Source organism: Crocodylus siamensis, chromosome 2 (genome assembly GCF_052110815.1).
Source record: "Crocodylus siamensis isolate JL-2025a chromosome 2, ASM5211081v1, whole genome shotgun sequence".
NCBI lineage: Eukaryota > Metazoa > Chordata > Crocodylia > Crocodylidae > Crocodylus > Crocodylus siamensis.
Window position 1 is genome coordinate 234,111,299 of NC_143396.1, and position 19,742 is coordinate 234,131,040.

Sequence of the window (19,742 nt, forward strand, 5' to 3'; positions counted from 1 at the left end):
CCACAACCCAGCAGCCAACCCTTCACAGCTTGGTACTAAGCCATGGCCCTATAGTTAGGAACCTCTGCTATAGCGTGCTTCAAAAATACTGAGGCACCCCAAATCACCAGGCCCATCTGAAAACCATGGCTCCCTCTACCTCAGTTTTTCCAGTCGTGAAATGGATAATAAGGATTCATAAATCACTTGGAGACTGATGGACAAAAAGTGTTCTATGAAATATCCAGTGAAGCTACAAGAAGAGTTTTAATTAGGTGGAATGTAATTTACAAAATTGAAATTTGGCCACGACATCAGAGTTAATACTCTTTGTATTGGGAAAAGTGCCATGGGACTTTTAATAGCTCTAAGTGGTGAGGTGACACCTGCAGCACAAAGCCACCTAATTCCATTTCACTGTCGGAATCTGAAATTACCAACTCAGTAGGAATCCGAATTACCATGACTCCCTCCTGCAGCATTCAGGGCTCTCTCTGGAGACTTCCCACTCAAGTACTAAATTGGTCCTACCCTGCTCAGGCTATGAGCTCTAATAGAATGACAAACTGCAGAAATATGATTTCAAAATATGCATACTCCCATGCTAACACAGAATATAGATTTCTAAAAAGAATAAATTACTTAGGTTTTAAGATTTCTATGCATTGTCACTAGTCCCAGTGATATTGACATTCAAAAGCATAAAATGGGGTGATCTACTGAATATGCAATCAATCCAAAGTACCAACTTTGAAGTCAGTCATTTATACTATAGGAAAAAAACATGTTCGGTACCTACACAGCTTTGTCCATCACTATATAGGCAGTTGAAAGCCAATCATGGGACCATATAGGGGTAAAGCTGTAGAAAGTTGCCACTAGAGAGAATTTTTGACCTTTAAATGTTCTTAAGCATTCAAAAAATAGACTAAACTAGACCTTAATTATAAAAATCTGGATATTTATCACAGATTTCTATTAACAGTAAAAACTTAAGAGGCACAACTTGCTTGTTCATACATTGACTCACATCCAGTCATACATGTGGTGCAAGCATGGTCATGCAGACACCGACCTGCTGAGGTGTTTGAGTGCACAAACACACAAGAATGGCTTGTTGGAAATGACTTCCTACTTCTTTGCTAATCTCCACCCCTGAGTTCCAGCACAGGCATGCTCCTGACAGGAAGGTATTTGTTTCTGAACTCTTGTTTTGTCTTAGAAAAACAGTTTTTATATAACCCATAGCACACAAAAGGCCATCGGATACACACAGGCTTATACATGTCTTTCTGTCTAACTAAGCGTACCTACAGATTCCTGCTTCAACAGTATGTCAACAATATGAGAGAAGGCGAACAACTGTTGGCTGGTAACAAGCTCCCCCATTCCCAGTTAGATAGCTATGGAAGTTCCCAGGTCACTTCATCTACCAGATCACAGGCCCACAACACCCCATCTTACATTGTCCCTGTGCTGCCTCTCAGAGCATCCCTACTTCCATTTTTATCCACCCGTATTCTCTTAATCTGTGCCTGGTTACACATTTCCCTGTGGGAACACATCATACTTGTTCCTTTCCTTTCCTCAGACAACCAGCATGTATGTATGAACACACACATACTGCATTACTGATAACATTTACACTTTGTATGAGAAGAGAGTGCAAGGGATATCATGCCCTTCTCCCTATCACAGGATAGGACAAAGGTGGTCATTTCTTACAGAGATTTAAGTCTAGATCTTCAACCAGTGACAAACAGGCATAGCATAATTGAGGTCAATGAAATTAGGTTTATTTGCACCATATGAGAATGTGTTTTTTCCTACACCACTCCCCAAGGGGCAGAATCACAAAATAAGAGAGAGAGACTCAGAAAGACAGAGCTCTAAAGAGTCAGAAAGTTGTACTCAAAAACGAAGTGTTGAGCAGTCATTAGGAACTGGCCTGGTGGCACCAAACCATTTTAAAGAAGGCATCAAACAGCTGTTAGTTGGTAACAACACTTGGACCATTTGGGATGGACTGAAAGTTGTTACCTACAATCTCTATATTCATTGACAGTGCCTCAACTCTCCCTCAATTGATTCTTTTTCTTTCTTTGTCTTAATTCCATTCATTCAAATTTAAAAAAAAAATCTTCCTGGGAGATGAATAGCTATGAATTGTACCATCTCCACAGACATTGATGCTTAAACAGATTCTTGCTGGAATCTATTTATGCTGTTTATTTCCATGCATAAGTACAGTCTACAACAGAAAAAAGTTTGTGTCTGTAAACATAGCTTACTCTAGATAGCCCTCCAAATGTAGATGTAGCATGTACTAACAAAAAACTATCACCAGTATCAATTATCCTGGTTTACTAAACAAATACGCTGTGCAAACTGAAACACTTCTATGCAGGTATAACTAGGGCTTTTACTAATATACTGTAGTATTGAAAAAAAAAAAATCCCCAAGTGATATGGCTGTACAAGCAAAAAACCCTCTTGCATAGACCTGGCTGTCCTTTTCAGCTATACATCACAAACTATTCTGAGAGAAGTATGGTCAGCTGTTTTTCACGCAGCCTAAACTTTCCTTTTACTTTGGATCTGGATTATTGTTCCGCTGACTTTGATTCTGACATTACATCTTTACACTAATAGCTTGATGTCTATTGTTTGTCCAAAAAATTGCTTGAATGTGGAAGTAACCCATAGAATGGAAAAGTCACCATGGTGTTTACATTTAATACACTAACTAAACATACCTTTATCTGTAGGGTGGGGCCCGACTTGTTTGCGCCACTTGCTGATGGGAACATGCTTCGTAAGAGCCTTCGCTTCAAGCTGTTTTCCCGTGATTTAGAGCCAGGGCTGCCCTCCCCAGAAGGCCTGGGATTTGACTGTCCCATCAAGCAGGGCTGAGGCCAACAGTCCTCTGAGCTTCTTTTTCCAGCCTTGTCACTCTTGCCAGTCAGAATAGGGGTGTACTGCTGGTGCTGGGAACCTAACGTGAGCTGGATGCAGCGACTGCCGGCACCCTGGAATTCTGAAGGCCCAAGGGACTGTGCTTTCATTACCATGCCATTGGAATGAGACTCCCCATCCACCCGGGGTTTATAATCTGGCCACATAGTCTGCCTTCGGGTCGCCTTGGTCCCACCATTACAATTGAGGTAGTCTCCATAGTTGTCTGTGCAGTCTATGCCAGGGCTCTGAAGGTACATGTCAGGGGCCCTGTCCTCTCCCAGCAGTCCAAGTGACTGGGCTCTCCTCCTGCTGGTGGGACTCTTTCTCCTCAGAGTGTTGGAACTGATGGCAGAGAGCTTCTGAATATCATGGAGTATTCCAGAGATATATCCCTCCACTTCAACAGTGCTGCCCCTCACCACAGTCTGTCAAACATGCAGAAACAAAAGGGCAAAGTTAGAGCTCTACAACCTGAGGCTCAAGATGTCCAAAGCAGGGACTGCGTTTCAAGTCTGCCTAGTCGTTTAAAATGAAATGAAATGTTTTACTTTTCAGTGCTTTCCTCCTCAAAAGTTTGAGGACCTATACACTGCTGTGACAAAGACATAGGTTTGGCTAAAGTCACAGTGCAAAATATTGAGTGCTCTCCTAATGTCCCCAAATCCTGACCTACAACATCCCTACCAGTCTTTGGAGTACCTTAGACTAAAATTACTCTTTATGTGGAATCTTACTGTTGCTCCAATATATAGTGCATTTCTTCTCCATAGTTTTGTTAATTCAGGCATAATCTTCTGTCCTTAGACTAATTTTAATTCTAGCTCAATGCATCTTAATACCAATCATAAAATCCATATTGTTCCAAATCTGCATCCCTCCTTTAGTTACCAAATCCATTGCAATTAAAATTGGTAAATGTACTCTTGGAAACAAAGCATCACAAGCAATTAACAACCATTTTGTAGGCAAATGATGAAGAATAAGGCATCTATCCATAAGGGCACCAACTCTGTATGAGTAGCATGCCCTACATACACACTATTTTTTTGGAATTGTTAAGCTTAATTTTTTTAATTGCTGGTAACTTTAACCACCTGTATATCTACACAGCAATACCTAAAATAGTATAATCGCTACCACTGTATGAATACACTCTATGTAAGGATATCTTCCCTTGGAATGAAAAGCAATTTCCTGTTTGTTAATTTATTAACTGGGCTCTCCCCAACCATATTGGGTTAATTATACTGGACCAAATATTTAGCTGGTGTCAACTGACTCAACAATATTGGTGCACCAGTTGAGAAACTGGCTTATTGTATTAAGGAAGAAAAGGTGGAGGAGAAAGATCCTATCAGACAGAAGTAATCTAAGAGCAGTCAAACTCCTTTCATTGTGTGTGTAAACTCTGTAACAATGGTACATTCTTCTCTCTGTAGTACCACATTTTTCTGTTTCAGATATTGAGCTGTCTCTTTATCTTCCGCCTGAAATGTTCTGTTAACCATCAAATGCGGCTGAGGCACTGACTGAGAACTGGTTCCATCACCTTACACCAAGGTGGTGAAAAGGAAAAAGCTAGGAGAATATAGCCAGAAACCCAGGCTCATGAGCTGATTCAACTGGGTCAGAAAGTCTTTTTTTCTGTTCTGATTCACTCCTTAAACCTCAGCCTTGACAGCTTCCAGTTTGCTGCAGCATTTCAGACTTTGATAATAGCAACAATTTTAAATTATTTTAAAGTACCATCTTTAGCAATGGTCAGTGCAGGGCAGCACAAAATCCTCTTTCATGTTTCCACTGGGCAGTAAATTGGCGAAAACAAACGGACCCTTTCATATTCAGAGGTGGTTTATTAAGCCAATCCAAGATTAATAGTCCCTAGTGGCATATAAGGGGATATTCCCATACCTCTATAGATATGGAAGTTCTCCCAGGTCCATTTCTTATTTTAGGGTAATTGAATGACCAGTTAGTTGAGCTGCAGCAGTGCAATTTGTCATAGCTATGTTCCCAATGCTCTACTACTGCCTCTGTTGTTTCTCTTTAAGATTGGGAGTGGATAAGGATACTCTCTGCCACTTTACAAAATCCTGGCATTATTTGGATTCCTCATATTCCTTAATGTTAATAGATCGTTTGCCTTTACAAGAGCATGGGAGGCATTGCTTGAATTTTGGAGAGAATGGGAAGAATTCAAATTTCCTATCTTACCTTCATAGGTTGAAGCTGCATACGAGTGATCCTTGAAGGGTCTACAACTGGCTTTGGGCGTTTCAATGTATCTAGAATATTTTGCCATTGAGGCGGCAGTCCCACAAATTTGCCCTCCTTTGGGTCAAATGAGGTGTGGACCCGGTGTTCAAAGTTCTGTGGAGCTGAGATCTCGGGGCGTTTCTTCTTCTTTTTGCGGAACATGGTGCCTGAATGGGAGACATCAAAACACATTAGATCTGATCCCATAGAGAAACTTCACAGTAGCTGTTGTATCACATAAGACTCTTGTGTTGATTTTCAGCAGTAGGCCTCAGGCCATTTCATATAGGTAGGAAACATTTCCCATTTTTCAAACTGGAAGATGGAGGCATAGGGAAATCAGTGACTAGATCAAGGTCACTCAGCAGAACCCAGGTCTCTCTTGAGTCCCTACCCACTACTCTACCCACTAGCCCACACAGCCTCCATACTGAATGGAGACAGCCCCTGCTAGAACTAAAGCTGAATGTTGAAATGCAGCAATTTCATGTATATTTTTAGTGACATTGTAACCATGATGGTCCAGAAATTATCCAAGAGACAGGGATTGCTTGGGGGAAGATCTTTTACTGAACCAACTAATTTCTGGACCATCATAGCTACAACATCACTCTTACGCTACCATAACATGGAGGATACTGAAATCCAATGTTTACAACAGAAAATCCACAACCTACAGAAAAAAGCCAGAACATCATCTTCTTAAACCTGTACAAGAAACATAACATCATCCCAAGGGGACTCATCATCTGCAACCCTCTAGCTAATGCACACAACTCCACAGATGTAGCACAACGATGCAAGAGAACTTTGAAAAATCTAAGAAAATCTTCTTCACCTAACCTACTCCAAAAGGGATCAATTTAAACAGGAGATACTTACTTATGCTACTAAACTAAGAGACATTAACCTAGAGAAGTCTAACTCTATCCAAACTACATAGTCAGTCCAATAAAAAGATTTCACTGTAAAAAATCTTTGCCTCGTGTATATTTTTAGAATGCTTTCCATATGCTGTTTTAAAGATATTTTTAATAGGCATACCTTGCTATTCAGCTCAAACTGTGGAACCCAGTAATTTCTTTAGTTTAAAAAAACCAAACTGTCAAGCACAGCACTTTTAAAACTGACAGCTTGCAAAGCGTCATCAGGAGACATAGGGCTAGGGAGACTTCCTCAGGGGCCAAAACCATACCATTTTAGGTGGGCAATGACAAACCCTTCTCGAATGCCTAGAAAGGGCCTTATACACTATCATAATCAAGTAATAAACTGGTGACATTTCTGCCTTGTTTTGAACAGTCTACAAACTTAACCCTTCCCTGGAGTTATTCAAGTAATAAAATACAAAACTGAGCCTAAATTTCTCAAGTTCCACAGGTCCTAAGATTTCCTGTAGGACCTGCTTTGTCCAAGTTCCTTGCTCCTTCTTTATCAGAGTGGCACCCGAGCTACTCATCTCTCTCTCTCTCAGCTGGAACAAACAAACATGAATCTCAAATATTTGCTTGGCTCTTCAGCACAAAGTACTAAATATCTGAATTCAAGTCCTGCACTCTCATGCAAGTGCCACAATGCTGATTCCCAAGACAAAGGATCAAAATCCATTTATCGTGTCTTCATCTTTCTTAATTAAATGAAAAAATAGTAGTGCTATTGGTGCTAAGGTGAGTAATTCAAACACTGAAATGGAAGGTGATTCTTCAAAACTAAGTTGATTATGTTGCATTTAGCAGCCTTTTCAGCTTAAATAATTACTGTTTGTGGTTAATACACATAGGGAAATCAGAAATGAGGCAGTGATCATCTTTTTGTTGCGATTCTATAGTGTCTACCACAACTGGGTCCTGGTCTTTCACTGAAGTGCCCAGGTGTTACTGCAGTCCAATAAATGACTTGAACAGCAACGGCAACAACAACATGGGAGAAAACATATTCCAGATATTCCTAAATCTGGGGTTTGATTGCCCAACCCAAATATTTAATTATTTCTAGCTTTTTGCTTGTGTTAGTATTATCATCTGTACAGAACCACTAATGCACAGACACTTTCAGATTTCTCCGTTTCCCTGACAGCAGATTCCAGATACCTACCGAGCTCTTAAACTTCAAAACAATCTTTTTTTCTCCCACTGCAGTATCTCAGCTTCTGATGATTCTTGCTTTATAAATATTTGCTTGAGGTAAAGGCATAGAGTGATAATTTTTTCTGCAGTCAAGACCAACGTTTCTCATGACATTTGCCTTACAATTAGCACCACACAGTGCCGTGCTCTTTTATGATACAAGGCTATAACATTGTCCATATTATTACAGTTAGGTCTCTAGTTTAAAGCAAAGTGCGGTTTACAGTACAAGTTACAGATAAGGTCATTATTTGCCATACTGCTTTATTTCCTAAAATTAGGCCTCGAATCTTGCAAACATTTTTATGCACCTGATATTGAGAGCTGTGAAACCTCTACTGAAATCAGCTTGGGAGGGAATGGAAAAAAATGGGATCACTCACAGTAGTAAAAATGAAGCACATGCATTGAAAGGTTTTTCAGGGTCAGGTCCTTAGACTATAATTACAGCAGGGTATAGATACACCATTCTATGCTGAAATACAAATTCTTTTGAAGTAAAAATACTGTGTGTTGCTGTACTACATCAAGCTGTGTTCAAAAGACCACAGATCTCCTGTTACATCTGAAGAGCAAACAGACAATTTGGAGAAAGCCAAACCACTAAAAATTGCATTTAGAAAAAGAGTACAATGCAACTGCTGTACATAAGGAGGTTTTGCAGCCACGGCCTTCTTTGGTTTGGAGACTGTTCCAATGCCACCCCCAAGGCATGCATCATTTAAATGGTCAGTTTGTTGAAGCATGGACCATCTTTCCGTTCCGTGCTAGCAGCACCAAGTGCAATAGGGTCCTTGTCTGTGATTGGGGTTCCCAGTATCTCCTGCAGTTTACATAATAATTAGTCAGTGGGGCAATGCTCAAAGGAGAAGAAATGTAGAAGTAGCCTTTCTAGCTAATTGCACTGGTGCTATTCACAGGACAGGTACTACAGCTGAGGATGCTTCAGCCTTTAACAGAGCCAGGAAGCATTAAGCACTGATAAAGCAATGCAAATATCAGCTTTCTGCCATGGCCACAACAAGTGAATCAATAATTATGAGAAAACAAAACAAAAAAACCACAACAATTCCTTGAGCCACCAGGATGGAAACTCTCTTGAACCGAGTAGTCATGTGATCTTGTTTTAACCCTTGTAATTCCTCATTTAACCCCATTTCCTTTTAATTGCAGCCTGACTCATAGCATGACATTTGTAATTAGAAAGGGGAAGAGTCACATCCTTTTATTTACCTTAAAGTGACTACCATGGAAGGGGATGTTGTTAAAAAAAAAGCCGCAATAATTCATAATAAGGCTATCCCTTTGTGATTCAGAATGTGACTGAATGTTTTCCATCTAAATTACTGAATTAAAATGTTCACTTTTGCATCTGGGCCAAAATTTTCAACTGTGCTTCAGAAGTGGACCTATCCTGGCCTATCAGTTAGTATTCACATAAACACTGCATTTGGGCATTCACATTAGATAACTGCACCTTTTAATAACCATTTGGCATGCATTTCGTTTGTATACACAAATGCATATTGCACAGTATATATTTATCTACTAAGTTCATGGTCATTTTTACAGCGGCTGGCTGCAGACGTGACCTTTTTTGGTTAATAAACAGAGCGTTATAATGATAAACTGTAGCCAAGCCTGTACATATAACACCTCCGGTTTTCAATGATATTTGCTTTACATTGTCAAGAGCAATCTTTGATTAGAAATACAATCTCACATCAGACAGGTGGTTGTAGTTAAAGGGACACCGTTTTAAAATTTTAAAAATCACACACTTCAAATAAGTGTTTAAAATCCTGTTCAAGGTTTGTATTTCATTCAAACTGGACAGTGAAAGAAGACTGCTACATTACACACTTTGTGGTTCTCATGCACCAGCTATTATGTTTGGATTTCCATTACCACTGAAGAATGTTTAAATAGAAGAAAATTGTAATTCAGTAACAAATTCATAACAATATTTTATGCATAGAAGGTTTAGATTTTATAATTAAGCAAACCTATATTTAGTCTCAGATAGTTAGACAGCATCCATTCAATATCTCATACACCCTATGACACTGATATTATAATAACCTATTAGACCCAAGTCTTTTCATTTACTGATGACAGCTACACTGTAAGAAATGTCACAAACACAAATAATAAAAGTCACTACCACGAGACAAAAGCAGCCGGAGATTGAAATTCTCTCAGTGATCCATTTCTGCTGCCTGGGAAACCACGTTAGATTTTTCAACTCCAGATACAGCTTTTCATAGATGATACAGTTCCAAAATCTGTCACATCTGCCAGTGAGCATGAGAAAAACCCACAGCCAGCAGATTCAGAGCAGTGGGTGGGATCAGCTGGAAAGGAGGGGCAGGGAGAAAAAAGGGTCAGGCTTCAATGGGAGAATGGGGGGACTGGAAGAAAGAGAGGGGAATCAGAGTTGAAAAAAGGCATAGGAGTGGGTGGGAGTCAGACTGACATCAGAGGAATACAGGGGCATAGAAAATGATTAGCCAGACTGAAAAACAAGGAAGGAAGTCAATGATAACAGGAATTGTTCTTTGTTATCATACAGTATTTCAAATACTGAGATAGATATGCTCTCATTCTTTGTCATTTCACCAGCTTTTTCCTGATATCATTATAAACCTCACGGGTGCATATGGGATACATATATGCTACACCTATATCATGTTATGCATGTACACATGCATACAACCCCATCCTCCTCTGTCACTGATTTTGTGTGTGTGTGTGTGTGTGTGTGTGTGTGTGTGTGTGTGTGTGTGTGTGTACGTACACACATTTGGGTCATGCCCATATTAGATTCACAAATTGTGAAAGCTCCTGCCTTAGAAAAGCTTTTGACATTATCTAGCATAAATTTGGCTCAGTACATCTAAAACCCACCTAGCAGTATGGCAACAAACACAGTTCAGAATAAGCTTAGGAAAAGATATGTTCATCCTGTTGCAGTTTTTACTCTTAATCAAGAAAAAAAAAACCCAATAAATCAGCTTTGTGGACCTTATTCAGCCTTTTGGGAAAAGCCATGCATAAAATGCAAGCACCCAACTTCATCATCTGCCACAAACTAAACCAGCAATATAACAAATAAGTCTCTCCTAAGCTTATTTCTAATAGAATATTAATCTGTGTGCCTGACTATGTATTCATGCAGGATTTAAAGCATTAAATCAGTTTGTTGTGTTTCTAGTTTGCTTGAAGCACCCACTTTGCCAGACATACTTTATTATCAGGGAAAAAAAATGACAGATTTTAAATACAAAAAGTGATAGCACAGCAGGCAAGCATCATCTCAACCTTAGGAAAAGCAGGGCACCTAAAACTGCATTTCTAGAACCAATGCCTCAGATAAAGGTGGAAGGAGCCATCACAGCAGGGCACCACATTCAGCTAACATTTTAGATATCAAACCTTCTCTCCTATCTTTCTTCCCTTCATCCACCCTTTGTTATCATTCCATACTGTGTAAAGTATCATTTAGATTCGTAAGCTCCTCAGGCCGTGAAAGAACCTATCGTTTTTCTTTTGTCTGCAAATGCTATGAACATATATGGATTGGTATAAATAATAATGATGTCAGGAAGCTCAGGAGGGCAAACATCAGAGGAGTCTAGAAAGCTTAGAATGTAAATACTATGTATGTATTGTACACATGTGCACACATGCACACACTGATCTATTTAGCCTGCACCACACTTGAATTCTGTTACCTTGGGTGTGACTTGAAAATCATTGTATTTTAATGTAGGTCTCTTCTGTGGAGATCTCTCCGAGATCCCCCTCCCTTTGCCCTTTGGCACCAACATCACAATAATTCTTCCTGTACGTGAGAATTGGATGAGCTCCTCAACCCTCCTTCAAACCATCAACACCCTTCAGATGGGGAAACAATACTGTAAATAATGTGAAAATATATCTCCTAGAGGTCCCACCTGAGATTAGGTGGCCAAGCACTCAGAGAATCCTTGCTCTCAAGACCTTACAATCTAAACAGGAAATTGTTATCAGTTTCATCTTTCTCCTATCTTTTATCTTCAGTTTACTGATGACACAGAAAGATCAAATGAGCAGCCCAAGTTCACAAAGAAAGCCTATAGAAGAGTTAGGAATTGAAGCCAACTTTCCTGAGTCCCAATCCAGTGCTTTAATGGGAAGATCTAGAAGAGCAGCCTCTTTCAGTTCTTTTTAGTTCTACTAGAGTTAGTAAATATCCATGTGGTACCAGCAAAAAGACTACTTTGTCATCTATTTTGGAAGTAGCACTGCCCAGAACTCACTCTCTTGAACTAGCCTGTCAGACGCAAATGCCTCCTCTTATCTACTTCTCTCACCTCATGCACACTTGCTTTTACATAAGTGGACACTTCCATACAACTGCAATTCCATTGTATTTCCAGGTGGGCATTGGAGGTCTATACTGCAGCACTGCAAGGACCCACTGCTGCTTCCTGCTGGTGCATCAGAACATGGTGATAGACTATTTCAGTTTAAAAACCATGTTATTGCACTGAACCCAACTTGGCATCATAACTGTCCTTGTTCCATTAATTCAATGGAGGCATTGGCTGATCCGGTCCCTGCCTTTTAACTCAATATATAAATAAAGGGAGAGACTTTCTGATTCTCCAGTGCTCAGTATCTTGTAGTTATCTACACTTGTACAAATCAAATCGGAATGGCATCATTTTACCTTCACTGTGACCACCCAAGGTGTAAGGAAATGAGGGATCAGACCCTGGGATTCTTGCACTAACATTGTAGAGGGAATTAAATGGATGGCAGCACCATGCTGTGTGACCACAGTGACATCAGCACTGACCACAGCTATCAGGATGTGACAGTTACTAACAACAATGAAGACAAATCTATCCCTCATTTATCACAATATAGGTAAAAATCCACTACTTTGCACTGAATACTGAACATCTCAAAGGGCTTTTTGAAAACACTAAATCTGTCAACAGCCGGTGAGACTGTCAGTTGTCCCCATTTCACAGAGGGAGAGGGACAGAGAGGTAAAGTGGTTACCCAAAGTCACACAGTGACTGTGTTTGGAGTCCAGCATCCTGATGGATTTACAGTCCTTTGCTGGAGCCCAAAGACTGCACTGATCTGCAACCACACTTAAGTAATAGCAGGTCAGACCAAGCTCTTCCGAGGTAACAGTTATCCTATTATCCAGCTCTTGGTGACTTAGAATGGAAGGAAAAGGGGGGAATACATTATCTGTAAGGCCAAGAGCGTGTGTTTACACCACCTAGCATAACAGACTCCTAGACCACCCATTCCATAAGCAGTGCAGGCAACCTGTGTGTGTGTCATATGGCAGATCACTGTGGGGGTAAGGAGGAAAAAGGAGAGCAGCAGATTGGGCAGGGGTAGGAGATAAAAGTGGCACTTCAGGAGGGTGCAGGCCTTAACCTGTAGCACACCTGCCAAAACAGTTGGCCTCCACTCTCCTAGACCACAACTTGGGCTCCAGAGTGCTATAATACTACAAATAAATTAATTGCTACTATCATATACTTGAACCTACTCATCAAGAAATTATAAAGCAGTCCAATTGCAATCATATTCCAAATTTAAAAAAACTCATCCCAGAAGCAAGATAATTTTTTCTTGAGGCTTTTGAAAGGGAACAGAATTAAGAAAGAGATTTCTAATGTTTATTTTATCATTTAACTCATGTATTAACTTTGGGCAAAACAAAGGAAATCAGTTGAAAACAGAAGTAATAGCAATATTGATAAAGGGTCAATTCAGCTATCTAGAAGCAGCATAATACAGGATCATCCAAAAAGATACCACACTAATGAATGCCTTAAATACAAGGGCAATATGAAATAGAAACTGTCTGATTTTCTACTCTGTTACAATAGGCTTGCACTGGTAGGTTTGGTGGAAAACCATGATTTCCACTGTAATTTTGACTAGCAATTCCCAATCTTTCTTTGGCAGCCCAGCAGCTGGTTCAAACCTGCCCACTACAATTGAATTTTGCTAAGGCTTGTGACCCCACTCATTAAACACTGTGATTCTATTTGGGGTCACAACCTCCAGTTTGGAACCGCTGTTCTAGACCTTACTTTTGGTGGGGATCTAAGAAGGTCCTGATGACAACGTGCTTCCTGCTATCTACAGAGCTGGAAAGGACAGCAGCATGTTATGTTACCCTCCAATGACTATTCAATTGACAGAAGAACTGGGAACTCCTAGAGCCTCATCTAAATCTTGGCCATGCTGAGACAACTCCGTGGATAAAACAGTTTCTACAAGGATATACAGGGTCTTCATAAAGTCCTTGTGCACTTTTAAACTTTAATAACTTAGGTTGTAGGTATGATAGAAACAATCTGTAAATGGCATTTAAAAGCAAATTTATTAAACTTTTAGAACAACTAGAGTACACAATGGTAGACTTCAGCATAACCACCATCCATCATGATACAGTGCTCAATCCGATCTTCCAGCTCCTTGAAAATATTTCCCAGTTGCTCTTGGGTTACTGCACTAATTGCATTGATGACCCTAGCCCTAAGTTCCACCAAAGAATGTGGTTTTGTTAAGTAAACTACACTTTTAACATGTCCCCATAAAAAGAAGTTCAATGGTGACAGGTCAGGTGAACAAGGTGGCCAAGCAATTGGTCCACATCTGCCTATCCACTTCTCTGGTAAAATGACATTTAGGAACTATTGTACATTCAGAGCGTAGTGGCACAGAGCTCCATCTTATTTAGGAATAAATTCATTATTACTTATGAAGTCTAGCATTATGTATTCTAGTTGTCCTGAAACAGATTGTTTCTATCATACCTACAACCTAAGTTATTATTAAAATTTAAAGTGCACAAGGATTTTATGAAGACCCTGTATAATGAATATTAATTAGCAAAAGCTAAAACAAAGCAGTCAGGCAGACTAGGTAAGACACTAAAATATTGTATGAACCTGGAGAATAGAATGCATGTTGTAAAATGCATTTTACTTACCTTTTTTCTTACTGCCTAATTCTTTCAAACAGTTCATTCAAAATATTTAGCCCTTTCTTCTGCTCATTAATTTCATTTGAACAGATTGTGGATTTTGCAAATGCATCAAATAGCTTAGACAAACATGACCAAATTGTGGGTTGCTCAGACTTTTTAAAGCAAATATCCAATCTGTTATTCAATATTCAAAAGTTTCTATTTTAAGATTTGTGGCTGGTCTCCCGACTTATGTAGGGAGATAGCTTCTCGGCCTCTTGGAGGCTCACATCAAGTGTTATTTCTGGCCTATGACATGATAGAGAAAGCCTTAGAAAGTACTTGTACTTGCCACTGAAAGGAATTGTTTGGTTACAGATTTCATCTATCCGTTAACCAAATCTTGTCTACAGATCCAAAATGCTCTTTCCATGAACATTCATATATGTAAAACTTTATTCAACTGAATGTTCAAAAACAAACTACAGAAAAGCACACACAGACCACTTTGAACTGCAGCTGTAAATTCAGCAAACTATCTGCAAATGGGGCTTCCCACTACTTGACCAGGTCTGTTTAACACGATTTGATCTATAAGCCATTGTTTGCTCATAGCAAAATACTGCACAGCATGAGCATGAATGCACAGCTTCATGACATGATTAATAACTAAACTGTTTAAGGGGAGAGAGAATGTATATAGTAGCAGTACAGCAGCATCTTGGTCACAGGCAGCTCCATATGGCTTAATCTGCATTTGGTATTATCATAGAGAAGGATTTCTAAGGCGGGGGGTGTCGACCACTTGTGCTTTCAGTAAATGCATTTCCATATTTTCTACATGTTTCCCAGCCCCACTCACCAGCTACAAGCTTTCTTTCTTCTTCTTCACTGTTCAGTCATTGAATATATTAAGTCATTAATATCCTGTCAAACAAAAAGACAAAAAGATCAGCAAATATGACTGGACAGGGATACCTTCTCTACTTGTGACGTGTAATTATCACTCAGCTGAAAGACATTGTGTGTACTTATCTAATTGGAGAAATGGATTTAAAACAGTATGAGGTTAGCCAGTCCCGGATATTTAGTGTACACACACACACACACACACAGTATTATAGCATGGTATTTCACTAGATGTGCTGAAATGAGCTTGGCTGACAGGAAAGGGAAAAATCAGGGGACCTGGGCATAAGTTGGTGAAGCAAGGGGTAACTGACAGGTAGGGCAAGTGTCCCTGCAGATGTAAGAGTCCTCCATGGAAATATTGCTATATCTTGCATAAAGATAGTGAGCATGCATATTCCTGACCTGCTGTCTGCTTTCCCAGGCATCACAGGGGGGTAACTTTAACCCCTTCCTTACGCCAGTGTTTTAAGAGAACATCCTGTCAGGTTCAACAAGACATTTTCATCCCGTATTTCTCATTATCCAAGCTGTTGACAGCTTACACTGCCAGGTCCCAAACACCACATCCCTCATAACAGATGCACATGCTGGCCCTTATCACAGGGACAGGGACGTGAAAGACAGGACCTTACTGACAATGGTAGTAGAGGACAAATCCAAGGGAGATGAGAAAAAGGTCCACAGGAAAACTCCACCATCACCATATGGCAAAGCCGATTGGGTAGATAGTGTTGCTGGGCTATAGGATTGAAGATGGAGCAATCTGCTTCCCAAAGGAATCCAGCTCCTGGTTTTCTCTGTCCTCTAGACCCATCCCTTGAGGGAAAAGCCACACGACCCCCACACTGCTCCTCTCACTGCCCTAGGCTGGCACTGCCAACCCATGAGACCACATCATGTTAATTCCTGGCAGGGGTAAGATCTAATATACAGTTGTGAAGCGAAAGGGTTAACTCGTAGCAGCACATTCACTAGACAGCGGAGATGTTAGCTTAAGCTGACAAACCTAGTAAACCGATGAAACGGCGGCCATTAGAATTTCCTTGTTTCTCTCAATAAAAGAAAGCAAATTCGAGATGTCTCCCCAACCTAGAATATGAAGCTTACCCCACACTTGTCAGTGCTCCGGAGCCGGAGGCGAGGTAGGAACAGTCTCGCACTGGAATTCACTGATACGCTGAGAAACTTGGGAGAGAAAGAAGGTAGGAGAGCGCGGGAGAGAAGGGGGTGGAGACAATCTGACATGTTTGTACAGTGCCTGGTTCACCTAAGCTGCGAGTTTGATTTCAGGGTGTGGTAGATGAGACACAAACACCCAGCGCAGGAAAGCCTCAGACTTCAGTTCCAGAAAGCATGACGAATGCTGACACTGGAGCCTCCTGGGACCCTCTTTCCTTCTCCTCCTAACCATCTCCTCCCTTTGGTCTCTGGAAGGGAAGGGAGAGGAGGCACTCCGAGTCTCACCAGGTCGCTAAGGGTGCTGGGTCTCAGACAAGACTGGTGAGGTCTCCTCCCACCCCCTCCTCTCCGGCTGACCTATTAAAGCTCTGACTTGCTTGTTAGCTCTTCTCTCTCGTCTCCACAGCCTCAGGGCCTAGAGCTACTGTGGTTTTTAATGAATCCTGACATCTTTTCCTCTATAGTCCTAGCTGTGAATTTCAAGACTTGCCACAATTTTCTAGCCATTCCTGGCAGGGGCAGCTTTGATTGTTTTATACATGCCTGGCTATATGATAATTAATTAATTAATTTGCATTGCAGATATGCAGCACATGACCTGGTGCTGTTACTTTTCCCTTATAGCCTGTTGTGAGTCACTGCTGTGAGGTTTACTGTCTGCTATCACCCTATAATACTGTAGCTCTGACTGTGCTGTAGCTCAGGGCTTATTGACTCCTGGAAACGGACATTTTGGCATGTGACTTGTGTTCACTAGCACATTAGATACATCAGCAAGCAGCAGAGGGGACAGGGTAAATAGGTGGAAGGTGTTGGCATTAGAAACACAAACAGCAGTGAGGGATAGGAGGAGGTCAGAGTTCATAAGTGTTCTTCCCTTAGGTCAAATAAAGGGGATTCTTGGCCTATTACAATAGTATACTGCAAGCAATGCTGTCTTAACACCAAAGTTACTAGGTTCAAAGAGCAAAGATAAAAGTCAGGTTTAGAAAATCCCCAACATATCATTTATTTCTTTTTGTTTGTATGTTTTGCTGACCTGGCCTTGAAAAAGCTGTGGTGTAAGCAACTCCAGCTAATTAAACTGTCATTATTTATATGGGGAGTGAGCATGACATTGTGGCCTGAATAGTGCACTGAAGCAAGCCTCTGGGGATATGGCTTCTATTCCCGGCTTTGCTGCTGACCTGCTGTGTGAGTCTATACAAGCCGTTTGAACCCTGCTGTACCTCTTTTTGTCCTTCTTACCCCTTATTTGTCTCATCTATTTAGGCTGAAGTTGTGCAGAACCAGAACTTTGTGTCTGCATACACCTGGCTTAGGATCTCAGTTGGGAGCTATAGGATCTACTGAAGTGTAAAGAATAATAGCACCACTTGGGCAGAGTTGGTATTTAAAAAGTCTGTGATCAGTAGTAGAATAAACTTTGTAGTTTTAGACAGACTCGGGTTCATAGCCCTCTCATTTTCAGAGCCTTTAACCCTCTCATAAGTTTTCCTGGAAGTGCAAACATTGCTTCTTTAAATTGTCCTACAAGTTCTTACCCATCAAGGCTTGCTAAAGAGACTGAGATTTCCTGCCTATTACATCATAGCAACTTCCCTAGGCTATAGGAACTAAGATTAGCCAAATCCCTTTCTGTCTGGAGATTGGACTGGCTTCTTCAATATTGGCTCATATGAATTAGAGTCTCATAGCAATTGTAAACTAGAAAAGGAAGTTTGTCTTAATAATGTTAAAGATCAAACAATGATCAAAAGAGAGAACCCACTGTTAGCAGTCCAGCAGCTCTTCCACAATCTCAGCAGCAAAATGTGAAATCCTGTCATGTAGAGGACTGGAGTTCAAGAACTGCACATGATCTCTCATTTGCTAGGTTAGCATGGGATGTGACCGCTGCTGAGGTGGCTGTCACAATCTTACATACCGTCAATGGCATCTGTTCTGTCTGTTCTTTGATGTTGTACCAAATGATGGAGGTTAATGTACCTGGGCATTGTAAGAATGATGTAGCTATGATGGCCCAGCAATTATGTGAGAGGCAAGCATTTCCTGGGACGATATCTTCTATTGGACCAACTATGCAGTTGAGATAAAGTTAGACAAGATTTCAAATAGAAGACATTCTTCCTCAGGTCTCTGATCACAGGAAGGCAGCCACAGCATAGTGATAGAGTTTGTATTTAAATGGAGTTTGTGATCTGTAGTAGAAAAACCCCTATGCTGTGACTGGCTCCCTACAATCAGAGACCTGAGGAAGAATGTCTTATATTCAAAAGCTTGTCTAACACTTTATCCCAACTGCATAGCTGTTTCAATAAAAGATATCACCCCAAGATCCTTGCCAATCTGGGTGCATTTTGGGGTGCATCACAAATAAATATCAGTTTATATTGTACTAGGAGTCATGCAGGGCTTGGAACTGGTTTTATGTTTGCATCAGGATAATTCCACATGGATTTGAGAGAGACATCCTTCATCACGAAGACAGGTTTCATCAAAGGAGGAAGAACCTAGTTCTACTTACCAGGACAATGAATTTGGGTGGAGCCAAAGCAGCTTTGATATGAGCCTCTACAGCCTGGGCTCATAAATGAAGACTACGACATTATTTTTAGGTATTTGTCTGAAACACTGATTTCCATAACCCCAAGCACTTATGAAAATAAGGATGCATCAAAGAATAAAAATTACCCTTATTTTTCCTCCTCATTATCTGTCCCATTGCTCATTTATAACATGCTGCTACTGTTGCTGATGCTTCCCTGAACAATTTTACAAGAAAATATGTCACCCTTCTCACAGTATTTGTACTGCATGCTGCTCTTTTACACCCCATCACTTAATCAAAAGTCATCCATGACTGGGGACTAAGAAAAAAAAAGCAGAGAGCACTGGTTAGCCTCATTGCAACTCAGCCACACCACATACTATGTCACCAAAAGGGATAAAACTTGTTGCTTTAGATCCCCACTATATTGGCCAAAAAGCACTAGCACCAACACACACACTTGGCACCAACCCAATCTGTCGGTTGCAGCAGATGAAATTCAGGTACTTTTTTTCTCTTTTTTTCCCCTTTCTTTCTTTTTGTTTTTTTGGCGGGGGATGGGGCAAGGCTTCCTACTGGATAGGTATATACCAGAGGCTGGGAAAGGCAGTCCAGCAATAAGCTTGGAGTTCAGGTGCAGTTTAAACAAGCTCTCTAAAACTTAGGTGCTTACCCATGGCTGAACCATGAAGATATTATGCTTCTAATGGAATCTTATCAGAAGGTTTGCTCACAGTATTTTGTTTATAATTAATTATTTTATTTTATTGTGTTCTTGGATTTCAATTCT

At 40.5% G+C, this 19,742-nt stretch overlaps 1 protein-coding gene across 3 annotated transcripts in view; it reads right to left on the reverse strand.

Moving 5' to 3' along the window:
* Window positions 1–19,742, reverse strand: part of PAK6 (p21 (RAC1) activated kinase 6) — a 59,130-nt gene that overhangs the window by 19,481 nt on the left and 19,907 nt on the right. For 2 of the 3 annotated variants that reach the window (XM_090033456.1, XM_090033457.1), the window contains 3 exons: window positions 15,173–15,237; window positions 5,152–5,360; window positions 2,736–3,362 (listed from right to left, as the gene is read on the reverse strand). In XM_090033456.1, coding sequence (XP_089889582.1) covers window positions 2,736–3,362; window positions 5,152–5,355 — 831 coding nt within the window. In that variant the 5' untranslated portion in view covers window positions 5,356–5,360; window positions 15,173–15,237. Of the gene's footprint in view, window positions 1–2,735; window positions 3,363–5,151; window positions 5,361–15,172; window positions 15,238–16,329; window positions 17,783–19,742 lie in introns of those variants that run through there. The other variant, XM_090033455.1, reaches the window with a different exon arrangement.